The following is a 23,093-nucleotide window of genomic DNA, read 5'->3' on the forward strand; positions in this document are numbered from 1 at the left end:
AAACTTGAGCTATGCAAGGATGAAAACAAATCCCTGAATTGATGTGTTTGCCTCTACATTGCTACATACAATGTAAATTCAAAGAAGCTATGAATACATCTATGCAGCTGGAAGTCATCAAAAGCCAACCACTGTTAAAAATATCTGTAATTCTCAGGTAACAACAACAAATTACAAAAGGAGCATTATTTATTTCAATTTTGTTACTGTTGCTTGAAGTTCATTTTATTGTTGTTTTTAGTGAGATGATACATCTACAGTTTCAGGTAATGCCACTGAATTCCATCTTGACAGGGCAACAAAGTAACTCCAAAACAGGCAAAAGCAATAAATACCAAACCATTCAATCTAAAATGTATAAATATAAAAGTTGTTTCTGAAAACATAAGAAAAACAGGAAGCCATTTTTCTCTTTTGGCCACTTTTATAGCAACACTGCGACTGTTCATCTGTATCACCTCAGATCCAGCACAGTTATCTTTATGTCCTTCCCAACCACATGGGTGCATGGCTGTGAAAGAAAGTACATTATTCAGAAACCATTTTCAGTAAATTAATAGCATATTTCAGACTTTTCCTTCCTGAGCCTGACTAATAGTTTGCCTATATATTCAGCCTTAAGCCTGCCTATCACTGCACCTGTTCAGAGACAAACCTTGTCTTCACAGCTGTAGACTGCTGTATAAAGCAAGGATTGTAATATAGAAAAAGAAATAAATTTCTGTAGAGGAAATTGCTTCATGTTTGGTTGTGACACAGAGCATAGTACGGTGTGATCCTTTACATATCCCAGCAGTGGATACCTGAAATGGAGGAGGAAGGAGCTGTGTGCTGTGTTAGAACGTGTGCATGGAGGACAGAGGCAAGGGAAGCTTGAACTCTGCTCTCATCCTGCAGAAGTTTCAGATGTGTCTGCCCATATATTTTTTGTGTGTTTTTTAAAGCATTTAGGACTGTGTCTTTAGACACAGCCATGACTAAATATGAGCATATGTTGGATCTGTGGAGAAGAGATTTTGCTGTAAATCAGACAGACGCACATAAGGGTTGTTCCAGTCAGATTTCAGGAAGCTTCCTGTATTAGCACCTCTGATATTTTTCCTCCAGGAAAAAAACACTGTGCTCTTACTGTTCTTGTTGGAAGATTAATGTGTTTTGGGAATTGTATTTGACAGGATGTTTCGTGTTCAACATAGGAGCAACGTGTCTAATGTTTATGAGTTTGAGTACCTGGAAACTTCATTCATGAACTAGATCAATAAAGGACCACTGAAAAGAGTTTATCTGGAACAAAATCCTTAAGATTTTGTTTCAGACTTGGATTACCTTCTCAATCCCCCTAGAGTCAGTGATAAAGGAATAAAGCAAAATATAGAACCCAAACTCTCTTACTTTTTGAGCAGTACTGATATTATGGGAGTCCTACAACAAAGAAGTAGTGTTCAAAGTCTTTCAGTTATTTATTTTGAGCCAGAGGTATAAACTATTTTGTATTTGACATGAGCCCCATTTAAAATATCTTATTATTCATATATAAAGACAATTGTTGGTTTTTTTTTTCCAGATAGCAGTAACATTCTGATAATTCTGAATGACTGTGCCATTGAAACATATGCATAGCATGCTATGCTACTAAAACATCAAAAGGAAACAATAGTTAGTTAAAAAAGCCTATGAGAATGTAGAAAAAATGGAAAATGAAGGGTTCAGCAGCTGGAATGCTGTGTTGAAATGACACAGTGGGGGAGATGAGCTAATTTATTTTTGTTAAAAACTGGAGAGCTTAGGACCAACTCCTATTGAAATTGTGGCTTTTATTTCTGAAAGTAAGTGGTGTGTAGGGGAACTGTTATGTTGCGGCCTGATGTGATGATGGAGCACATGGTGAAGGGGTGCAGGTGGCTGACTCGGAGAGCACAGGTGCAAGCAATTCACCTGTGCTTCCCTCTTGATTGGAAGGGGTGGGCCTTGGGTCCCCCGGGCTCATTGAAGAAGTAGCCTCAGAAAGGAGATAATCTGCTGGATGAAAGCTGCTTTGTGAGATAGTGTCCCCCAGTCAGAACTCCTCACCACCTGCTAGGTGAGTCAACTTTTTTTTTCCCTGCATTATGACTATTGGTATTCCTAACAGTATTTTGCCTGGTGTTGCAAAGAATTTGTCAGAAGCAGTTCTGCTGCTTTGTAGGACAAACATGGTGACTGATGGCAGCTGCTTGTAATTAGGTGCTATTTGAATGACAGAGCATAACAAAAGTCTCATGGCTGCTACTGGCTACTTAAGTCCTGATGTCTGCCTTCATTGGTGATAGAGTTATTAGGATAGGAGAAAAGTAAAGGAAACTAAAGTGCAGCAGGTGTAATTTCTACTTGCAGGGCTATGCACAAGAACTCAACTAATCAAAAACATGTTGGATCATATACTTACATTAAATAACCTGGGATCCTTTGTATGTGGATGAAATCCCTTCTTTTTACAAGCAGAAACTTCGAGCATGCCAGCATTAGTCAGTCTGAAGATGCCAGTACTGGAAAGCAAACATGGAACTACTGTTACGCAATGTCTGTGTAATGCAAGTACAGAAATTCACAAACAAATAACAGAAGGACAGTGGGATGGTTCTCAGTCACCTCTGATACCCTGGACTCCCATTAAACTGTACTTATTTTCCCCAAGAAACAGTAATAACCTAATAACTACAAGATGACACCAGATCAATTAATGTTATAGACAGGAGTAACAGGTTAGAGTTGGTTACAGGGTACCAGCAGAGGCTATGCAGTTTATGAGACTACAGAGGTTGGAGAAAGTACGCAGACACTGCTGCATAGTTCTTGTGCACTTACTATTCCAGCTGTATTTACAGCTTTGCTACCTGAATGGCTCATAAAAAAAGCTGGTCAACTAGAATGGGATTCATAGAAGTTATCTATGGAGGCAGAAGGCCAGAAAGACAGTCTCAAAAAAAATGCACAGTCTAAATATCAGAGTTAAACAAGGGGCCTTGAAATGTCAAATGAACCAAACAATAATCTCAGAGCTGTTGAAACTGAAAGGAACCTCTGAAGATCACCTGGTCTGACCTCCCTGTATGAGGTTAAGCAGGCTGTCCAGGACCATATCCACTCAGGTTCTGAGTACAGAGTTCTAACAGTGTCTCTGGACAACCTCTAACATTATAAACCTTCTCATTTTTTCTTACAGTTATAATTTTTTCTAGGTTCTTGCTGCTTGTATTTTATGAAATAAGAAAATAGAACCTGATTAGGCAAAGAGTGATCTTTACCAATCTATTCCCAAAATAGAGGCTTTCATACTATCCTATAGAAGTATGTCTAAACCTTCCATTTCCTCCTTCAGATGGAAGGAAGATAGGTCTGTGGTAGGGCCACTGGCAATGAAGTCTACAGAAACAGCTCCTGTCATTAGTACTTGTTTGAGCAGAGTATAAAAATCAAAATTTAAAACCTAGAGCTGGGAAGGGAGGAGGAAAAAGAAGTCAGAAAAAATACTGTGCTTACCAACTGACTGGAATGCAAGTCTAAATAGATTAAAGAAAACAAACTCACAATACACTCACTCCTGTGCATCATCCCAGCTGACGTGTGCTGTTTGCATTTGATCCCATTTTAAGATAAGGAGTAGGTAAATATATCACCATATTACTTAAAAAAATAAGAACTCACTCATTATGTTTTGGTGAACAAACAATTGCAATGGCCTCTGGTAACATGAGCTGATAAGAACAATGAGTATGAAGATCAACACTGGATAAGAATGCAGTTTGTGTTGGATGTGTCTACAAAAAGAAGGAAAATTCAGTATCGTGAAATATTTCTTGAAAGCCAGGGACAACATGCATTCAAGAAGGAACAATAATTTTTAACAAGTAAAAGCACTGGTGTTTCCTCAGGTTGGCATCTTCTTATTAACACAAATTCTTGGTTGTTAGGGTGGCTTCTCAGTGTGAAGTTCATGGGACATAATCTCAAGCAGATACACAAACCGTTTTTCAATTATGGGGGAAAAGAAGTGGAATGAAGAAATACAAGATAAAAGGGAAATTACTGCTCAAAAATCTCTAGAATGAAATTCAAATAATTAATAATGAATTCAATCAGTGCAATACCCTCAGATTTTTTTAATGGATTTTTAATACAGTGGAAAATAGATGGCGTTAAGAAGTAATAAAAGGTCCCCAAAATGAAACAAAAGTTGCACTGGCAAAAGCAGGCCCCATAGTGTAAACAATGTGCCTCAACTTCATTAATCAAGAGATATTCATTACCTGGGTAGAACATCAATGTTTGTTTATATCATTATGATTAGAATTAAGCAAAGAAATTCATTTGAATTTTGCCAGTTATTTCTTTGGCTTGTCATTTCCAGGGTTGGTTAAACATAATATCTGTTCTATCAGCAGAACTGATACAGGAAAGCCAGAATCTGTGTCATACATACATGTATCCAACCCAAAGTGAGGAGATCAAACTGATCCTGAATACCAAATAATTCTTCTACATTCTCCATGTCACAGTAGTCTGGTCCTGAAGATTGCTTTGGCACTATTACATGGGTAATAGTAAATTCGTTGTGTGTCTGTAAAACAAACATTGACAAGGTAACTTAGAGCAAAAGGAGGAGTGTCTTCCCATACAAATGTGAAAGTTAAACTGTACCAGTTTTCCACAGAGAATTCCACATGTCTCTATTCCTCTTAATGTATTCGCCTCTGCTAGCAGCAGAAATTTGTGACAGAGATCCCTGGGTAAAATTACACCTCTGAGTGCTTCAGCCAGTTGAGCTAGCAAACAAATAAGAGAGAGAAAGAGAGAGATAAAAATGTATATGTAGCCTACGCAGTGACATTGCTAAAGCAATATACATATATTGCGTATATATATTGTATATACAGAGGAAATTATTAAAGATTAAGAAATTAAACTCATCACAGATATCTAAAATGAGATTACACCTACGCTGCAAGCACATCATGCTGAATTGAGGTCACCAACTCATAAGATATGCTGTCGCCTGCCTCTTGTGGTGACAGGGAGTTGATCTCGTTTCTCAGGCCAGGGCTTCTCAAAAAACTTTGAAGCCTCTGCAGGTTCTGCTTCTGTTCTCAAGATTCAGGCAGACTTTATGCTATGGGAACACCGAGGCTCCATCTCCAGATGCATCTACTGGTGCTCAGATGGAAACTGTAGAACTTTACAACGTCTCTCTTAAAATGAGGGAACTGTAGAACTGTTGCATGTACATCTACCTATTCATGCTTATTCCACTACAGATGCTCTCAAAGTGTGCAAACCATAGAATCATTAGTTTGGAAAAGACCTCTAAGTCCAACTGTCACAAGCACGTGCAATACATGTTTTGCTCTAAGCAGAAAAGAAGCAGATAAACAGTACAGAACATATGCACTTACTCTGAACAGCACTTAAAGCAGCTGCTGGCTTTAGGGCCTGGTTTACTGAAGGTAAATCTCCAGTAGAGACACATATATCACTCTTCTCTTTTTTTTCTTGCAGTGTGGTAGCTGAGGAACTGTTCTCAGGTACAGAAATACAGGATAGCATACTTCCATCTATCTGCTCAGACATAACCATGCTCTCTTTAATCTTCTGATCTCGAGCCAGTTCTTGCTTCTTAAGCTGATCCTCAAAGAATTGAAACTGTTCTGATTCAAGCTGCTGCTGCCTCATATGTGCAATTCGTTTCTTCTCTGCCTCTATCAGCTTCTGCTGCTCTAGTTTCTTCAGAGATTCAGTTTTACACTTGTTCTGAAATATATGCAAAATAGTCACATAGTCACTAAAGTTATAGAAAGGAGGGGAAAGCAGCAATCTAATTGTATTAAAGAATATTAAAAGTATATTATATTAAAAATCTCTTCTTAAAAAGCCTTCTGGAAGCTGTTAGCTAAAGTACCAAACACAAGCCTATCCCCCAGAGTAGTACAATACAGAATGAAATATTGTAAGCAAGGAAGTCCTAACACGAACCTTCCAGCCTGCATACCTGTGATGGTTTATGCTTTACTTAAGCAGTGAGATCACAGAATCACCCGGGTTGGAAGGGACCTCAAGGATCATGTAGTTCCAATCCCCCTGCCTAGCAGGGCCACCAAACATACACATTTAGATCAGGTTGCCCAGGACCCTGTCCAACCTGGCCTTGAACACGTCCAAGGACGGGGCATCCACAACCTCCCTGGGCAGCCCGTTCCAGGGCCTAACCACTCTCCTTGTAAAGAAGATCACTTTCCTTGTTTAGCCACTAAATCAAGTTAGTAAAAAAAGTAGTTTTTAGCACAGCGGTGGTAAAGAGATAAGATATAAATCCTTACAATTTTCAACACAAGAAATTTTTGTATAGGTTGGTTGACTTTCCCCTGTTTATTTCTTTCCTTAATTTTCTCTGAATTGCTGAGAGGGGCTTAACCCCAATGCTGTGTATGTGCCCACCCCAGCCCCAGGAATGCTAGGTGCCATCTCTGCCACCCCTCCAGTTTCAGAGCCAACATGCATTTTCTATAGACTCATGCAAGTGTCTGAACAATTTCCTCCCTGTAAAACTGAAAACTGAGCATACCAAAGAACTGTTCTGATCTTCTTCAACTATTATGCAGCTACCATAGCATGTTTATTTCCAAGCTCGCTCTTACTTTCAAATGACCAACTGATCAGATTCTACGCCACTCTAAGCAGTAACTAGGTTTGTGCAGAATGGCTATTTTATTGCTTTACTTACACGAAGTATAGATGCAAAAAATATTCATACAGCAGTGATTTTACAGCCACATAAAACTTACTTTGTTTTGCATGTATTCTTGATATTCTAAGCTGTATTTTTTTAAAAGATCTCTCTTCAGTTCATCTGTCCGTGGAAATGCAACCTCCTTCAGTTTCTTTGGGTGGGGTAGAAAGATAGGTAAGTTAACTTTTCACTTTATGAAAGGATCACCTGAAAACCAAACTCATCTGTAATACAGATTTCAAAAATAATAATAATAATAATAATAATAATAATAATAATAATAATTAAAAGATACTGCTCTTTTCCCAGGAAAGCAAGGAGGAATTATACAGAGAATGATCAGCTTATTATGCTTTCATAGTACATCGGTTACATAGCACATTGATAAACTATATTAATTTACGTAAGTAAAGCCATTATAAAACTACTTGTTATCTAATGAGGAGATTGTTTTTCCAGCAGTCTGTTACTTCTGTTTAACAGGTGCGTGATGACTAAGGTCTTTTTTTTTTTTTTTTTTTTAAGAAGACATATTTTATAAATTAAAGCCAGGGCCAACTTTTGGTGTTTTGTGCAGGATCAACACATTTTACTCTGGAGCTCCCTGGACAGAAGTAAAGCGTAATATGCCCACTTCTAGGTGGAAAAAAGAAAGGCTACAGTTGCACCTGTGGGTTCTGTGACAGCTCTGGCAGATTCTTAACTTAAACAAAACCAGCACTGTTAATGTTTATAGCTGATACAGAGGCCACTACAGAATAAGTTAGAGGCTGTAAGCAAGGGAGGGAAAGCAACCACGTGCAATAGAAGGGAGGAAACATTAGAGTCCTTTTCCTTTTCTCAGCTTGGATGTTATCCTGGGTTGTGGGTAACAATCAACATTTGGCATGAAGTGTTTTAGCCTTAAATATGACATTATGTAGCTTTAATGGTAGAGAAAGCCATGCAAATACTGTGGCATAAAGCAGAAAATACATTTATTGTTATTCTAACTATCCTCAGTGAGTAATTCCAGATGTTTTAAGTTCTTTATAAGGCTATATTTGAAAATTGTCTTTTAGAAAAGTAAGATGAACCATGTTGGAAGAAAAAAAACTTGATAGAAACTTAACAATACATATTTGGTAATAAATTACGCAAAAATTCACTTTGATTCTTAAGCTGGTAAGTAAATAATGTGCAGACACCAGGCCACACATTTCTCTTTCCTTCTGTTTCCAGTGAAATTTGGATCAGTAGCCATACATATAGTTAGGATCAGAATGAAACTTTATGCAGTTAGGTTAGCGTGTTTTTATCACGTAAACTTTCCGAAATAGATGTACCTGGGTTTCAACAATCTACAGACTTGTTCAGAGATTGGTCTTATTCACCTTTTGGAATGCACAGCAATGACGAAGTGGTTAAACTAACATAAAACACAAATGTCTGGTAGAGAAAGTTATCAGAACTTCAAGCTCTGTTGGCTGCCTTGGGCTATGTACGCACTGGGAAAAAAAGAATGATAGGAAAGAACAGAAATGGGGAAAACGTGTCTCAAAGTTCAGGAAACCATAACCCTACCTTAATAATAACTTGTTTTTCTGGTACTGCACATTGGTGATAGTCTCGGTGACTGGGCAGCTTCTCCACAAACAAGCTAGAAAATTAAGCATGCGTATTTGCCTCGATAGCCAGAGGAATAGCTCTGTTAGCTTTTCTTTGGCAGAAAAATCAGTTTCACTTGTTGTAACTGTTAAACACCAAATTTCAGATGATTTGGAGCAGAATTCTACACCATTCATTCATTTAAACTATTGCTTAAACTCTTGTATGGGCTGGTATGAGACACATGGGGTAATGACAGGAAGTTATTTTCTACATCTGAATATATTTTGTTTCTCATTAGCAGTGGGTTGGGTCAGAAAAGGATTAACTAGCACTCAGCACCTGCAAATACCCTCCACACCAGACACTGTTACTAAATCTTATTTTTGCCATCTTGATCTGTCGCCTCAGCTGAAATGAGGAATCTTAAATAAGACACTGTCATTAAACCAGCTATTTCTACCAGACTAAATTGTACAGCTAAATGCAACATTATTAACTCATCCAGACATCTAAATTACTGCAACACTTGGCTGCAGAAAAGTTTGGAATTCACAGCTGCTATCATTTTTCCAGCAATTTATGCTGTGTTCACCTCCAGACCTTCTTTTGAGACAGATGCATGCATTTAACATAATTGAGGAAGAAAGATTTGGTTTAGGTTTCAGAATATTGGGAAAATAAAGGTAGAAAAGAAGGTTTCTTCTGAAAAAAATCTAAGAGGATTTTTTTTTTTTTAATACACATACTTTAGAAGCAGCAAAATAAATCAATCACTCCTACAGCAAAGGGAGCTACTTAAAAGTTTAAATCTGCCACTGAGAGAGTTTTCAGTCGATTATTTCAATCGACTGAATCGATTATTTGTAATGAAAGCTGTTCAGATTTTTTTTTTAAATGGGGAAAATAATCATACAATGAACATACATTGTGGATTTTGCATTTACTGCTTTAAGAAGCAATGATGCTTAATCCTTCTGGGGCAAAAAGCTGTTTCTTCATGTTGTTTTTTTTTCTTTTAAATATTGTGTCATGTTATCACCTTTAAAATCTGCTGAGGCTCACAGGGCTTAATGATTAGTCTCAGAAATCTTATGCAAACACTGATTGTTAAGGCTTACGCTGTATTTTACCAACATCCTGATCCATACACAACAACCTGTGTGGAACAGTGCTCATAGTATAGCCTGGTACTGCAAACTTCAGCCTCTGTACATTACATTAATTCACCCTGCAGTCAGGAGGCAGGTAAGGCTACTCCACTAGTAGTAGAGAAGAAATTACAATAAAGACTGGAATTAGATTGAAGATCTCAAAAGAAGGTAGCTATTTTGCAAGAAAACAGTGAGCATTTTTTCTCCTAAGCTAAAAGGGTGCTCCATTTTCATTGCAAATATTTATTTCCCTCCGCTTACAACTACAGCTGTAGTGCTGTAACTTACAATAGTAGCTACAATTACTATAAACTGTTTCTTACGTTATGAACTTGTTATAAAAAACAAAAGCGTTCTCCAGATTTCCTTCCTCCATATAAATTGATGCCATTCGCTCCATTTCTACTCCAGATCTGAAGTAACGACGCGGAGTGATGTCCTCATTGATTGCAATATTGCTGCCAAGTTTGCTTAGGGCACGCACTCTCTCTTCTGGGGTCACAGAGATGTCCGTGTGGTCAGGAATAGCTACGAGCTTTTTCTGAAAAAGAACAGTGTAGTGAGGAGAACAAGATATTGTATTTCACTTTCAGTAAATGATCTTATTCAAGAAACTCAGAGGAAATCTTCAAAATAGGTATCAGTTTCTACATTGCTAGTAACTTTAAAGCATTCTAATGTTTCTCAATTGCATTACAAATAGGAAAGTATCCTTTCCCTCTCCCTTATTTTCCAAGCTATAAGATAATCTCAAAAAGGAAGTTATGGAAAAAAAAATAAGGAAACCCCAGCAGAAATGATCAAAGGCGACATAAAACGTGTCTTCAGAAATCTTCAAAAATGAAATTAAAGAAGGGTTCTGCCTTGGGTTATTGAAGTAATCTAGTGGAAGGTCTGAAGGTGCAAATCACTGTTATACAGTTCTCTGATGTATTGTGTATGACTGCTGGGTACAGCTAATTTGTACAGCTAACAAAGAGCAGTATATTTCCCTGAGCAGTCAGCACTTCATTTTACGGCTTCAGATGAAGCAGTTTAAGTCTAAGGATCTAGAACTGACTCTGCTAGAGAAGAAACAGAGCTTCTTATTGTAGTAATTACTTTCTTGCTAAGTGGTTAAATAAGGTGGCTACTGCAAGCTGTTTCCTCTTATGTTGCTGAAAGGATTTATCTTTTCTATTTAAAATGTTCACTTCAACTCTTTTAAAACTGTGACCACTGAAACAAACAAAAATCCTAAAGACCATACATACGGAAACACAAATCCAGCGAAACTATAAGAAGAGGTGAGGAGCTGGCAGAACTCAAGAAAATGCCCTTTCAGCTGACATCAGTGCTGCTGAACTGCTCTGAAACCTTTTACTTGAAGAGGTGCTAAGCCATTAAAGCATCACTTTGTAATACATACCAAGGAACTAATACTGAATGGTTGTTCCATGTTGCCCTCTGTTTGCAAACCAAGGAGGTTGCTCTTTTGCTCCAAAGCCTCCATCTGGCTGTGAAGGATAGGCTGCCTCAAGTATTAATCCAGCGCTCCGTATTTGCAGCCAGCTGTCTCAGAGCCCGGGGAAACTTTAATAGAGATACACTGATCGTGGTCAGGTGCTGGATGAAACAGGATAAGTCATTCAGATTAGAAATACATTCAAACATCATATCAGTTTGTATGCCTGTATCTGCTCATTACTTCAGTTTCAAAAGCTTACATGCTTAAGAGCAATCTAGAATTCAGCTATGTCGAATTAGAAGTAGGAATGTACAGAACATTTGTGAACTAGCTGACTCGTTCTAACGTTATCAAAGTGGACTCACACAGCGTAGTAAATTATTTTTACAATCTTTACAGCAACTTGGATTTAAAAAAAAAAAAAAAAAAAAAAAAAAAAAAAAAAAGGCCCGAGAAAATAAACCAACTTCTAAGCATTAAGCCTTAATAGCTCAAAGACTAAGCACAGAATGTTTCCTTGTGCATATGTTCATGACTAGCATATTTTAAACCAGTATGAATTTCCCTGCTACGTCTATAATTAAAAATAAGACAGCATACAAACTCGTATCAGCAATATAAAGTACCACGTGCTCCAACTGCACAATTTGTTCACTTCAACTCCACTTGAATTACAATGAAATATGACAAGTTGACTGATGGTAATTACTCCCTGAGCAGTTCTGAACAAGTAAAGACAAATATTTAGACATGCTGTGGTCATACAAAAAGAAGAAAATTAATTATCTAAATTATACTGGAAATATAAATGTGAAGCAGCTAATGTGGCCTTTCACTTCTGTGCTCTCAAACCAAACAGGCTTGATTCTGAATGTCAAAGATGCTTCATATATTGCAATACATAATTGCTTTATGTTTTGTAAAAGCATAGGTGGGTTCAGCAAAGATCTTTTCTCAGCATTTCTCTAGAAGCCGAAGGGCTCTGGGTTGGAAGATAAAAATCCTATCATGTTTTCACCTGCTGCTGAAGCATTGATTTCTGAATTTGGGTCGTCTTCATTTTTACAGGAACTACCACTGCCTGTTAGGTCAGCCTTCAGTTTTAACCATTAGTTGTCAGTGTTATAATGAAATGTTATAGGAGACATTAAATTCATGTAAGCAATGTGCTTTCTTTAAAAATAATTGGAATCATCCTGCTTAACTGCAAAATCCCTTATTTGCGTGCTTAGTGAATGAGCCTTACCCTGTTTTTACATATCATCTCCTAATCTCAAGTAACTTATTCTTGCTTGACTTTACTCCCATGTTTTCCATTTTCAAGAATTTTGTTCTTGTCATCTGGCATGTCACAGATCTGTGCATTTAATTTAAAGACCAGCTTTTTCAACTTCAGGTATACAAAACCCTTGCACAATTTGTGACATGCTAATGGAAGTTAAAAAAAAAAAACACACACAACAATGAAGCTTTGCTTTTACACCCAATACATCAATATTAGCTGTGGTGGTAGCACTGATGGAAAAAGTTCTCTAAATGATTTAATTTTATACAAATGGAGCTCTGGTACAAATGATAATGTTGGCAGGAGAGCCCTATTCATTGCCTATTCACAGGCTGCAGAAAGGCCTCATGGGACCACAGTAATGAAATAGTTTTCCTTTAGCCAAGGCTAAGCTTATGGTTCCCTATAGCTAGTTCCACCTGAACTTAGCTGGATCATGGCAGCCCTAGTAGGCTATGAAAGGGGAGGACTACAAGCCTGGATAGTGCAGAGTTTACATCAGTCTTCTTTCCTTGCAGTTCTGATGCTCAGCACATGTTACATTTTCAATAAGAGGCTCTGCATTCATACGCTCTGTCTGGCTTTCGAACACTAATTAAAAAAAAAGCCTCAGACCTAAAAAGCATGCATTTTAGTCACAGAATCATAGAGTCATAGAATATTCCATGTTGGCAATCCCACAAAGATCATCAAGTCCAGTTCTCTGCTCTACATAGGACCACCCAAAATGCAAACCCTGTGTTTGAGATGAGAGTATTGCTCAGATGTTCCTTAAACTCCGGCATTTGGGGCTGTGCTTTAATGGCAAAACTGCTTCTCAAGCACTGTCTCCCTCATGGGCCTTCTCCAAAATCTAGCATGGAAATGGGCACAAGATTGGATATGGATTATACACTTCTTCCAACTGATACCACACTTGAAGGCTTTTAATCCTGGACCACCTAGGCCCTTACTAGTCAGCAAACAGGAAAGTCTTAGGGCATCAATTGAGAAACACACAAGTGACCTTTTTTTTTTTTACTTCTTTTTTTTTTTTTTTTTTTTTTCCATTTGTTTTTCCTCCACCATTACCAAAAAAGTCTTTGCTAAAGAAGCTTGTGGTATCTCCCAGCCAAAATCTTGTGAACTAGCAAGGGAGCATTATGGAACCCCTTGGATGCCTCTAAGAATACCAGGGCTAAAAGAAGAAATTATTTGAGTCATTTTTAACCAAAAGAAGCAATATTGTGAAGAACAAAAACCCACTTACAACACTGGGTATTTTAAAGAGAAGAAGCAACTCCCACTTCCTCAAATTGTGCCAGTGCTCGGAAAGGATGCAGCAGCTGTGCAGAGAGTGAGGCACTGAGCACAGCCAGGCCACTGAGTACAGGGGAGCAGGAGGATCACATCGGATGGAAGAGGAAATGGCTTTTCGAACTTAGTTCAGGAGCTCTGATCAATGGCTCCTTGTCTTGTGGAAACAATCTCATGTTTTACTCCACAAGAGCAAAGAGAAATGCAAGTAACTAAAATGAATTTTACATTCAGAAACACAAAATAGTTATGCAAATGCAGGGAACCACATTCCAGCCCTAAGCATGGAGGATAAATGCCAACAGCAGCTTGGAGCTGCTGTCATCTATTACAGTGTAAAGTGCTCTAAAGTCTAAGAGTGAACATGCATTTTTCTTCTGTACAGTTTCAGGCACTCCAACTAATTTAGATGGACTTAGGTAATGTCTGATTAAGAAGAAATATCTGTACAAAAAAAAAAAAAAAAAAAAAAAAAAAAAAGTGTGTTTTAAATGTTATTAAAAATAATCCTTTCAGTTCAGGCAAGCAAGCACAGAATCAAGTGGAAGGCAAATGAAAAGCAGAGAACAACTTCAACTTAGAGCATACTCAAACATTAAGCTACACGAAGTATATCAACATGTATCAAGAGGGCTAACGAGATAGAGGTGGTAGCACTCTCACAGGATACTGCACAGGCTTGTTTCTAGCAATAGTGTGAGCACAAAAGAGCAAGTCCCTTTGCCTGAGCCCAGCTAAGATGGCAAGCTGCAGAATCGTGGCCTGTGATAGCGGCAGGTGGTACGCTTGGCTGCACGGCAAGGCTAATCAGCCCTGGTGAAGTACTGAACTAATGAAGTCACATGTTTTGTGTCTGCAATGGCTGTGCAAAGCCTGCCTGGTCTGGGCAAAAGGAGCTCACACCACCTAGGCCCAGGCCTAGGGCAGGCTCTGGAACGCCAACGAGCCGTGCAAACCAACCATGTGAGGCCATAGCACGCCAACATGGCCGGCTGAAAGCTCTGCTGAGGAACATGCAGTCACACAGTGCTGGGCCTCAGGGTGCAGAGAGGAGCACAGAGAGACACTGTCACTGACACCTGCAGGCTGCAGAAGCATGAGGATGGAATTGCCACTGGTTACTGTCAGCTTGAGGTTGCTTGTCTTCCTTGTCATCAAATGAGATTTTTAGATGTTGAATGACCTTTTAGATCTATAAATAATGAACAGCTGAACTTTAATACATGACTAGTTTAATCACTAGTTTCCACTTTGCCTCCCTGTAACATGCTTTTTACATTTCAAGAGATGTTGTTGCATTACACTGACTTCCCTACCACCAGCAGCATTTGTCAATAAATAAAGCTTCATTACAGAGATCACCAGTAAAATTTTACAGAGCACTTTTTAATGTGCAAGCTAAACTTCTGCTAAAACTTACAAGAGCCTGGGGCATCAGCGATCATTTACTCTTTGCATGTTTTTAACAGTAGATTGTTTTAGAAATATTCACCCTTTGTTAGATACTTTGGTAGAATGTAAAGCATATTAAAATCGTTTGCTTCAGTTCATTGCAATCAAGGTGTGGAGATATCTGCTAATAAAAGAGCTAAAAAGTGGCATGATTCCACCTTTCTACAAAATACTCTTGAAAGTAATGCTCTATATTCATACTGTGATTACAAAAAAGCTTACTTTAATACTTCAATAGGAAGTTAAAACTCTGTAAAGCTCTGTTTTACTACTTTATGAAGTGTGATGATTATAGAACTCTGGAATAAAGATGTCTCAAACCACAGGAAGGTCACTTCTCATTAAAATAGTCAAATAAGCAAGTGCAAAAAAACCCTTTTAATTCCCCATGATGGAACATCTCAGCAGATTTGAAATAGAGAACATCATCCAGTCATTGCTAGATGAAGGCAAAGGACAGTTTCATGCCAACCGGTCACCCATGGTGTAAATATTTGTACTTCTGCATTTTGAAGTTGATGTTCATCTGAATTTGGTGAAAAAAATGATTAGAAACACAGGCATCTAACTCATTCCAGCTCTGTTTGAAACACCAAGCATATTGGTACGGCATGTGATCATTTCCACACATGCTTGGTTTTGATACAAAATATGCTAAAAACAGCCTAAACAGCTAAAGGCCCTCTGTTGATTCTCTCCAAAAAGAAACAGCGTGTTCATCTGTCAGCATGTTTTCTGAAACAGCAATTCCCTATCACAGCAAGTGATTCAGCTGGAAGAGTAAGTAGTCTCTTCTGGAAAAAAAAAAAACACAAAGCACTGAACGTAGATCATTCTCTGGTGCAGAGAAAAAAAAGCAGCTATCACAAAACAACAGAAGGGCCGTTCAATGAAGAGAAGTGCAAGGAACTGCTTGCTGACAGCCCCAGCTTGCTCAATGAAGAATTGTTCTTCATAGTAGGAGCTACCAAACTGGGCTCTGTAAAAGGCTGTCTCAGTAAATGTTCATAATTTAACACAGCAATAATCTTTTATTCATTCATGTTTTATGTCCGTGGTAAGGAATAAAACCATTCGATACATATCCATGAGCAAAGTCTCTCATCTTTACCCACAGGAAATAAAATGCATCTCATCAGCTCCCTTTCCACAGCTCACAGAATAAAACCTCACTGCCATCCTGAGCAATAACTCAAAACTGACAGTGTATTCCACCACTCAATCCTCTTCCAGTTTGGCACAATCTTAATTTAGGATGATTCTATTTCAGTTCCTCTCTAACATATGGCATGCAGAACGCTGATGCAGCCCATGGAGGTTAACTGCTAGAGGCTTGGGACTAGATGGGACCGTGTGCTGACGTATGTTTAAAATTTAGGGTAAGGGTATGTTGACTAAGAAACAGAATTAATTGCCCTCAGGACAAACATCACCACTACAGAGAACATGAATGTAGAATCTACAGACATTTCTTCAGAGCACAAAGGACTCTGACCTTCATTTTTAAGTAGGCTTCTGAAGTCAAGATCTGTAGTGCCAGTGTTACTACAAAGAAAAACAAAACAAAACAACAACCATGCATTTGAGCTGCCAGTGATGGCTTGCTACCAGTTTCATTAATGTGCTCTACCTGCAATGATATGGGCCACTTGCAAAACAACGTCCTGAAAAACAGTCTGGAAATCCTGAACCTGTGAACTAAAGACCAGTGAGCCCTCGGGGTTATTTTCTCTGATGGCTTCTTGTATTGAAACAAACTTAATCCCTCCCTCCCTCTTTCCGGTAACCCCAACCCATTTTTGACGTAACAAAGTATCACCAGAATGCCTTGAATCTGTTACACCCTCAGGCTGCCTGCAGCACAGGACAGCGTCTCTCCTATGACCTATTACAAGGTTAATTTAGACAAGGCGTGAAGGAATAATGCCCCATCCTTCATCTAGGAAATCCAAAACAGTCCCCCACCAAAACGACTGTACTAGGGCATATTAAGCCAGTAGAAGGAATAAATGAAAGAAATTTGTTCTTTGATGACTCAGCTGGAATACTGAGAAAAGATACCTGCAGTACATGTCATCCACTATGAAGACAAGAAGCTGTGTTGCCAAGGGAAACAAAGGCTAAAATCAGCACAGAGGTCTGTGACACATCAGAAATTCCCATGAAACAGAGTAGGATTACTTCCAAATTCTCAGGAATTGCAGCTTTCCTGCCTGCAGCCCTGCTTGTCTCAAAGACAAAGCCCCAAGAAGGAGCAAGAGCTCTCCTTCCCATGAAAGATAATGGTTCTTCTGACAATAACTGCTACTTGATTTTATAACAATTCCAAATTCTGTAACCACTAATAAGGACACCTTTTAATGGGGTAAATATCCACGTGCAACAATCCATTTTGGTTTCTACTGGATGACAAATTCATATTGTCTTATTCATTACAGCTCATAATGCACATGATGAGAAAAAGGAGAATTAAGTTTATCAGACATTTCTGGCACAAATTTACAGTCTACTTGGAGTTTATTAAGTTATCTGTATAGAGTCATGCCTGTCTTGTGGCCTCAAGTCTAGAAAAATAAAAAATAAAAAATAAAAAAAACAATTTGGGGCATTAGTTCAGTGGATTCTGCACCCTAATGGTTAAGTGAGCAAAATGCAGGTAAAAAACTGATAGTGCCATTACCTACGGGATGGAGTGTGGTCAACTAGTCAAATAATCACCAGTTAATCAGGCATAAGCACCATGCTGCAGAAACATATTAAGATAATACTGTAAGTTGATTTCATAACGAAGTCTTTGACCTCCTTCTCTAATCTAGCTGTAGGATCTCTTGTACTATGAGTAGATGGAAAAAAAGGAAAAAAGAAAAAAAAAAAGGAAAAAAAAAGATGTTTGCCTTTACAGTCTATTTTTTTCTTCTTGTTAAAAAAGGATAATTACAATGCCTAATTTCTTGTTTTTATGTTTGTAAGACTGACAACAATAGGCACACACTTCATTGCAGCACTGAGTGTAACTCAGCAGCTGCCCTTAAACCAGCTGGATTACCCACAGTCTGAAAGCCAGCGCAGTGCTGTGCAGCTCACCCAGGGAAGCTATGCAGAGACCATCTCTGGACCAAAACAATTTTCCAATTAATTACTTGCCCTTTCAGGATGAATCTGATGATATTAACACCCCCTATCCAGGCTTTACTCTTAGTCAATGGAAAAAGCAGGAGATCTCTGGAGGCCTTCTGACAGTGACCTGGAGATGCTGAAAGAGGCAGGTACTTTTTCCAATGATTACAGAGTCCGCTGCCTCCCAAGCTCAGTTCAACACATTGAGTGCTGAACTGTGAGTCATCTGGAGCTGCCAGTAGGAAGTGATAGGCCAAGGATGCGCCTGAGGGGGTGCCTGACTCATGGCATCACTGGGTGTCATCACCCATGTAAGATCTCAAATGCTGATTTTTTTTTTTTGTACGAGGGATATCCATGCAGGAACAGTACAAAGCCATATGTGGACTGGTCAGGATCTGCACCAAACTGGCAAGATCGCTTGCTCCCATGGACAGACACTTCTAGTTGAAACGTCGCCCTGAAAGTTTGTTTTTTGGCATGGCAATCCAAATGTTATGTATTTATTGAAATGATATAGACGAAGACTTCCATTACAAGGTAGCAACCTGCTTTTCAGAACACAAATTGGAAACGTAACTTTTGATACAGAAATAAAATATCAGGAGTCAGATAAGACCAGGAAAAAGAAAACACCCTACGCATACAAGTTGGACAAACACAGATGAACCATTAATTTTTATACTGCATTTCCTTCAGTGTCTTCACACTTGCCACTCCCTGAGCTGCTGAGGATTTCATGACATCCCTCACCTCAAACTGTTCTTTCCCTTGGCGTGGTGATCAACTTCCAGGAAACACTTTAAGGCCTCACCATGAATCTATTCAGACACATAGAACCACAAGAAACACCTTTGTGGTATTCTCATTGATCAAGCCACTGAATCTTATTTTCAAACCTAAAACCATACAGTAAAATTCCTTGCACTTACAGGCTCTAGAGTACTAATGAAAAAATGAGCATGCGATTTGTGCCTACAGTATTGTATTGCATTTGGGAACAATGCTTCCTGTAGTTCTCCATGATCTAAGAAACTCTGGATTTGCTAATAGTGGCATTTGGTTTAGTTGTTAGTATTCTGAGCATGTAGAAATGCAATATATGAGACAAAAAATACATTGCCTCAGCAACATCCACCTTCTTCTAGGAGTACTTCATGAGGTTGTGGGTCTGTATACAACTTTCTAGGACCTGCTGCTCTAAGGCAGTTCATCAAACGTACGCAAGCTCCAGCTTTGTGCAGTCAATCACTTCAGCCTACTCAAAGAAAAACCTGCTCGTGTGAAGACAGACAGTGTGCCGCTTCTGCTCATGGCTTCTTGGATGTACATTCACTACTGCACACATTAAAAATAAAAAAAATCCAAAATAAAAGGACTTCCCTCAAAGGAACTTTCTGTCACCCTTCTGAAATGGGAAGGTGCATCCATGTAACAGAGCCATTAAGTTACATTGCTCGGTACACACTGGATAGATAGCTGAGGTCCTACAGAGATCACCACGATGTAGGTACAAAATGAAGTGAGAGTTACAGGTGCACAAGTAACAACACTTCTTCCTTTTTACATTCTTTCACTTTCTGACCCGATGACAATATTTCATAGGTACGCAACTGGGGACGGGAACGATTTACAAATGGAGTGCAGGCATAGGCAGTGCTTTCCTTCGCAGCCGGGCCAGGCGCTGACGGCTCCTTGCGGGCACATGCGGCGGCCCCGGCAGGCTGTCAGTGAGCGCGGCTCCGCCCGCCTCGGCGGGGTGGCCCGGAGCCGTTGTGGCCCGCGGGCTGCCGGCACCTGAGAGCGGGCAGGGCAGGGCAGGGCAGGGCAGGGGAAGGCAGGCGGCTGGGCTGATGGGGCCGCGCACCCGGGAAGGCACGGCGCGGCGCGGCGCGGCGTGGAGCGACCTCTTTCCCCTTAGCGAGCACCGACGGAAAGCAGCGGGAAGGAGGCAGGGAGGGAGGCCGGGGGAGGTGGCGGCTGCTTACCGCCGAGCCGGGCCGCTCTCCGTCAGCGGCTGCCGAGTCTCGCACGCGCGTGGCCGACCCCGGCGAGAGACAAAGCGAAGACGCCAGGCAGCGGAGGCGGCCTGGGCCTCTCCCGCACTCCGCCGGCGCCGCGGAGAGGAGCGCAGCGCAGCCCCCCGCGCTGCCGCAGCCGGCCCGGGTCACGGCGCGGTGCGGGGCGAAGGGAGGAGCCTGCGCGGCGCCGGGCAGCGCGGCAGGGCCGCTGCCTGCATGCCCAGCGGCCGGGGCGCCGCCGTGCGCCCGTGGCGGCCGTTACAGCACGGTAGCGAGCTGCTGCCCCACTCCGGGCGCCTGGAGCCGCATCCCTTCCAAGCTCCGTAGGGCAGGGCAGGCACCGCTTCAGTACCTCCACGTGTGCCCGAATATAGCAGTGGGCGCACGCGGTTCATTCGGGCGAATCTAAACCTCCTTTAGGTAAGGAGCAACAGCGGTTGCTAACCGTCTGAGGGAAGAGTCTGGATAAAGAGAGGTTTCAGTGACGATGCAGTGCTCAGCACATGGCTTGCACTCGAGAAGGTTGATTATTGCTGGACAGGAGAGCCTCTCTCCCCGCAGAGTGGAACAAGGGCTGGGCAGATACAAATGCAGTGCAGGTGTCCCTTGCTGTCCTGCCTGCCCATCTATGCTCTACATGTGGCATTTGCTGGGATACACTTGTTGCTGGAAGGTCTTCAAGGCTGCAGAGCTGAAGTTAGAACCACGTTAACAATCTAGAAGGACCTGAACAGGCTTGAAGAATGAGCGCGTGGGAACCTAACTAGGTTCAACAAGGCCAAGCGTAAGATACTGTAATCAGGGCAATCCCAGACATTCAGACTGGGAGAAGAGCTTCTTGAGAGCAGCCCTGTGGATGAGGACTTGGAGTCCTGGTGGATGAAAAGATGGACATGGGCCAGCAGTGTGGGCTTGCAGCCCATAGGCCAACTATATCCTGGGCTGCATCAACAGAGGGGTGGCAGCTGGGAGAGGGAAGGGATTGTCCCCTTCTATTCTGCCCATCTGAGGTCCCATCTGGAATTCTGTGTACAGGCCTGGGGCCTCCAGCAGAAGAAAGATGAGAAGCTGATGGAGTGGGTCCAGAGGAGCAGGGACTTCTCATAGCAATGCAGGGATGTAGTCTGTGTAGCTAACAGTCTATTGACAGAACATGTAAAAGATTAATGCTTTTTTTTTGTGCTGACACAAGCCATTACAGGATTGTGTTCCTGGTGGATTCTAACATGGAGATAATTATTGTTTGTGAGAATCATTACCATCAAGTGTCAAGCCTATCTAATTGTTTGGAAGGGTTTTTGTCTTCTTTAAGCAATTTTGGCAACCCATGGTAAATCTTGGGTTGGAGATGGTGTTAAACTAGTTGCTTTCTTTTCTGAACAGTGTTTTACTCATTACGCAAATGCTTCCCTGTGACCTCTTGCAGAGTATGTATGTGACTACTTCTTCCAGTTGAACACGAAAAGGCTCTCTGGAGAAGCTCATTTCCTTGAGTACCTCTTGGTATCCACTTCCAGGCTGTGTGAGCTTGGTCTTAGCTCTGTATCCACACCACTGGCTTTTGAAGAGCTGCTATATTCGCCTTCTTTCATCACCCAGGAATGGTTCCCATCAACTGTCCTTGGCTTTCTTTAGTGGGACAGAGTCATGTGCTCTGTCAAAGGAGGATCTAAGCTAGCTGATGTTTGTACTGGGGTCAGTGCTATGTCTCCTGTGCTCCCTGAGGAGCAGGAGTAGGCCTGTTCAAAATTCTCTGAGGTGGTCAGGCTGCTGAGAGCTGGCAGCTGATGTGGTGTGGGTGAGAGTCCACTCTAGGTTTTGGACTATAAAGCTCTCCATATGTTTGAGTTGAGTTCTCAGTGGTAGGTGTTAGACAAGGTGATTCATCTCCTTTGCATATATTTTGTCTGTTACATGAGACAAACTTGCTTTGTTTTTATATTGATGACTGTCTCCAGATAACAATCAAATGGATTTCATTTGCTGCAAATCTTGTTTGAGGAATCTGGCCTTAACCCTGCACCCAGAAACACCCACAGCACCTGAGTTACTCTATCTTGGAGTGTACTGATGAAGCCTTGGTGTGATCTTTCACCTTCTGGATTATTCTGTAGGTGAATGGTGTAATATGTGGACATGATGAGCTGAGAAGTTAAAAGATCCTGAAACAACTTTACTGACAATATCAGGAATGTTTCTTGAGATGAGTGCTCTAGTCCTCGATGTGCATGATGCCTGATACAGCTGCATCACCTCAATCCTCATTTGCCAGGTTATAGTTACAAAGATGTTTATTCTCTTTGTACTCAGGGAGTGAACAAGAGAGTTGCTGATATGTGGGCATGAAAGATGAGAGAGTATCTGCATCTCTCTAACAAGTGGTTAGCAGAAAGTGGTTTCTCCCCAACGTAAGTTTTGAGAGGTATCCCTTGGAGGAATCCCTTGGTATTTGGGCTAATAAGGCAAACTGTTCAAATGCTAGGGTAGCCTTATGACAGAAGATCCTGGGGTTCAGGCTTGCTGCTCTTGAGAATGTGAGAAAATAAAAACAGGCCAAGGACTTGAAGAAGAGGATAATGATTTAATTTAAGCAAAGATCAGTAATACTTAAACAGAGAAATGACTATATCCAATTTTAATGTTTTCATATGATAACACCTCTGTCTCAAATGGAATACATAATATTAGTATACAAGGGAGATAAAAGCTTGTTTGTAGCAAAATCAGCTCTGTAACTGTTAAAATATTTCAAAGTAACTCATGCTGCCTTCTCAATTGTATATTCAGTGGTCATCTTCGTGTTTCTTACCTTCCTAACATACCTTACCCTATCTACCTACCCGCCTTCACCAAAATACCATAAAGCCCTGAGATACAATGCAAGAAAGAAATAAACCCCTATACCAATTCCTACACCTATATTCTACTGCTAAATAGAAATCTTTGAGGGCTTTGCTGGGTGAAGGAACTTCCT

The 23,093-nt window shown here is 40.5% G+C and overlaps 1 protein-coding gene across 2 annotated transcripts; it reads right to left on the reverse strand.

Moving 5' to 3' along the window:
* Positions 1-171: 171 nt before the first annotated feature.
* On the reverse strand, positions 172-20,162 carry STAMBPL1 (STAM binding protein like 1). 2 transcript variants are annotated; one of them, XM_042818654.1, is made up of 11 exons: positions 20,087-20,162; positions 10,910-11,106; positions 9,825-10,042; positions 8,324-8,399; positions 6,816-6,911; positions 5,430-5,784; positions 4,678-4,802; positions 4,460-4,597; positions 3,685-3,797; positions 2,426-2,525; positions 172-511 (listed from the first exon to the last, which is right to left on the reverse strand). In XM_042818654.1, exons 2-11 carry the CDS (start codon positions 10,991-10,993, stop codon positions 455-457), a joined length of 1,362 nt encoding a protein of 453 aa, XP_042674588.1. In that variant the 5' UTR covers positions 10,994-11,106; positions 20,087-20,162; the 3' UTR covers positions 172-454. The 2 variants fall into 2 exon arrangements, with proteins under 2 accessions (XP_042674588.1, XP_042674589.1); XM_042818655.1 differs by lacking the exon at positions 20,087-20,162 and having other exon boundaries at positions 10,910-11,177.
* Positions 20,163-23,093: the final 2,931 nt, after the last annotated feature.

Source organism: Centrocercus urophasianus, unplaced genomic scaffold (genome assembly GCF_019232065.1).
Source record: "Centrocercus urophasianus isolate 14NV4802_14NV808 unplaced genomic scaffold, USGS_Curo_1.0 seq_17, whole genome shotgun sequence".
NCBI classification, from domain to species: domain Eukaryota; kingdom Metazoa; phylum Chordata; class Aves; order Galliformes; family Phasianidae; genus Centrocercus; species Centrocercus urophasianus.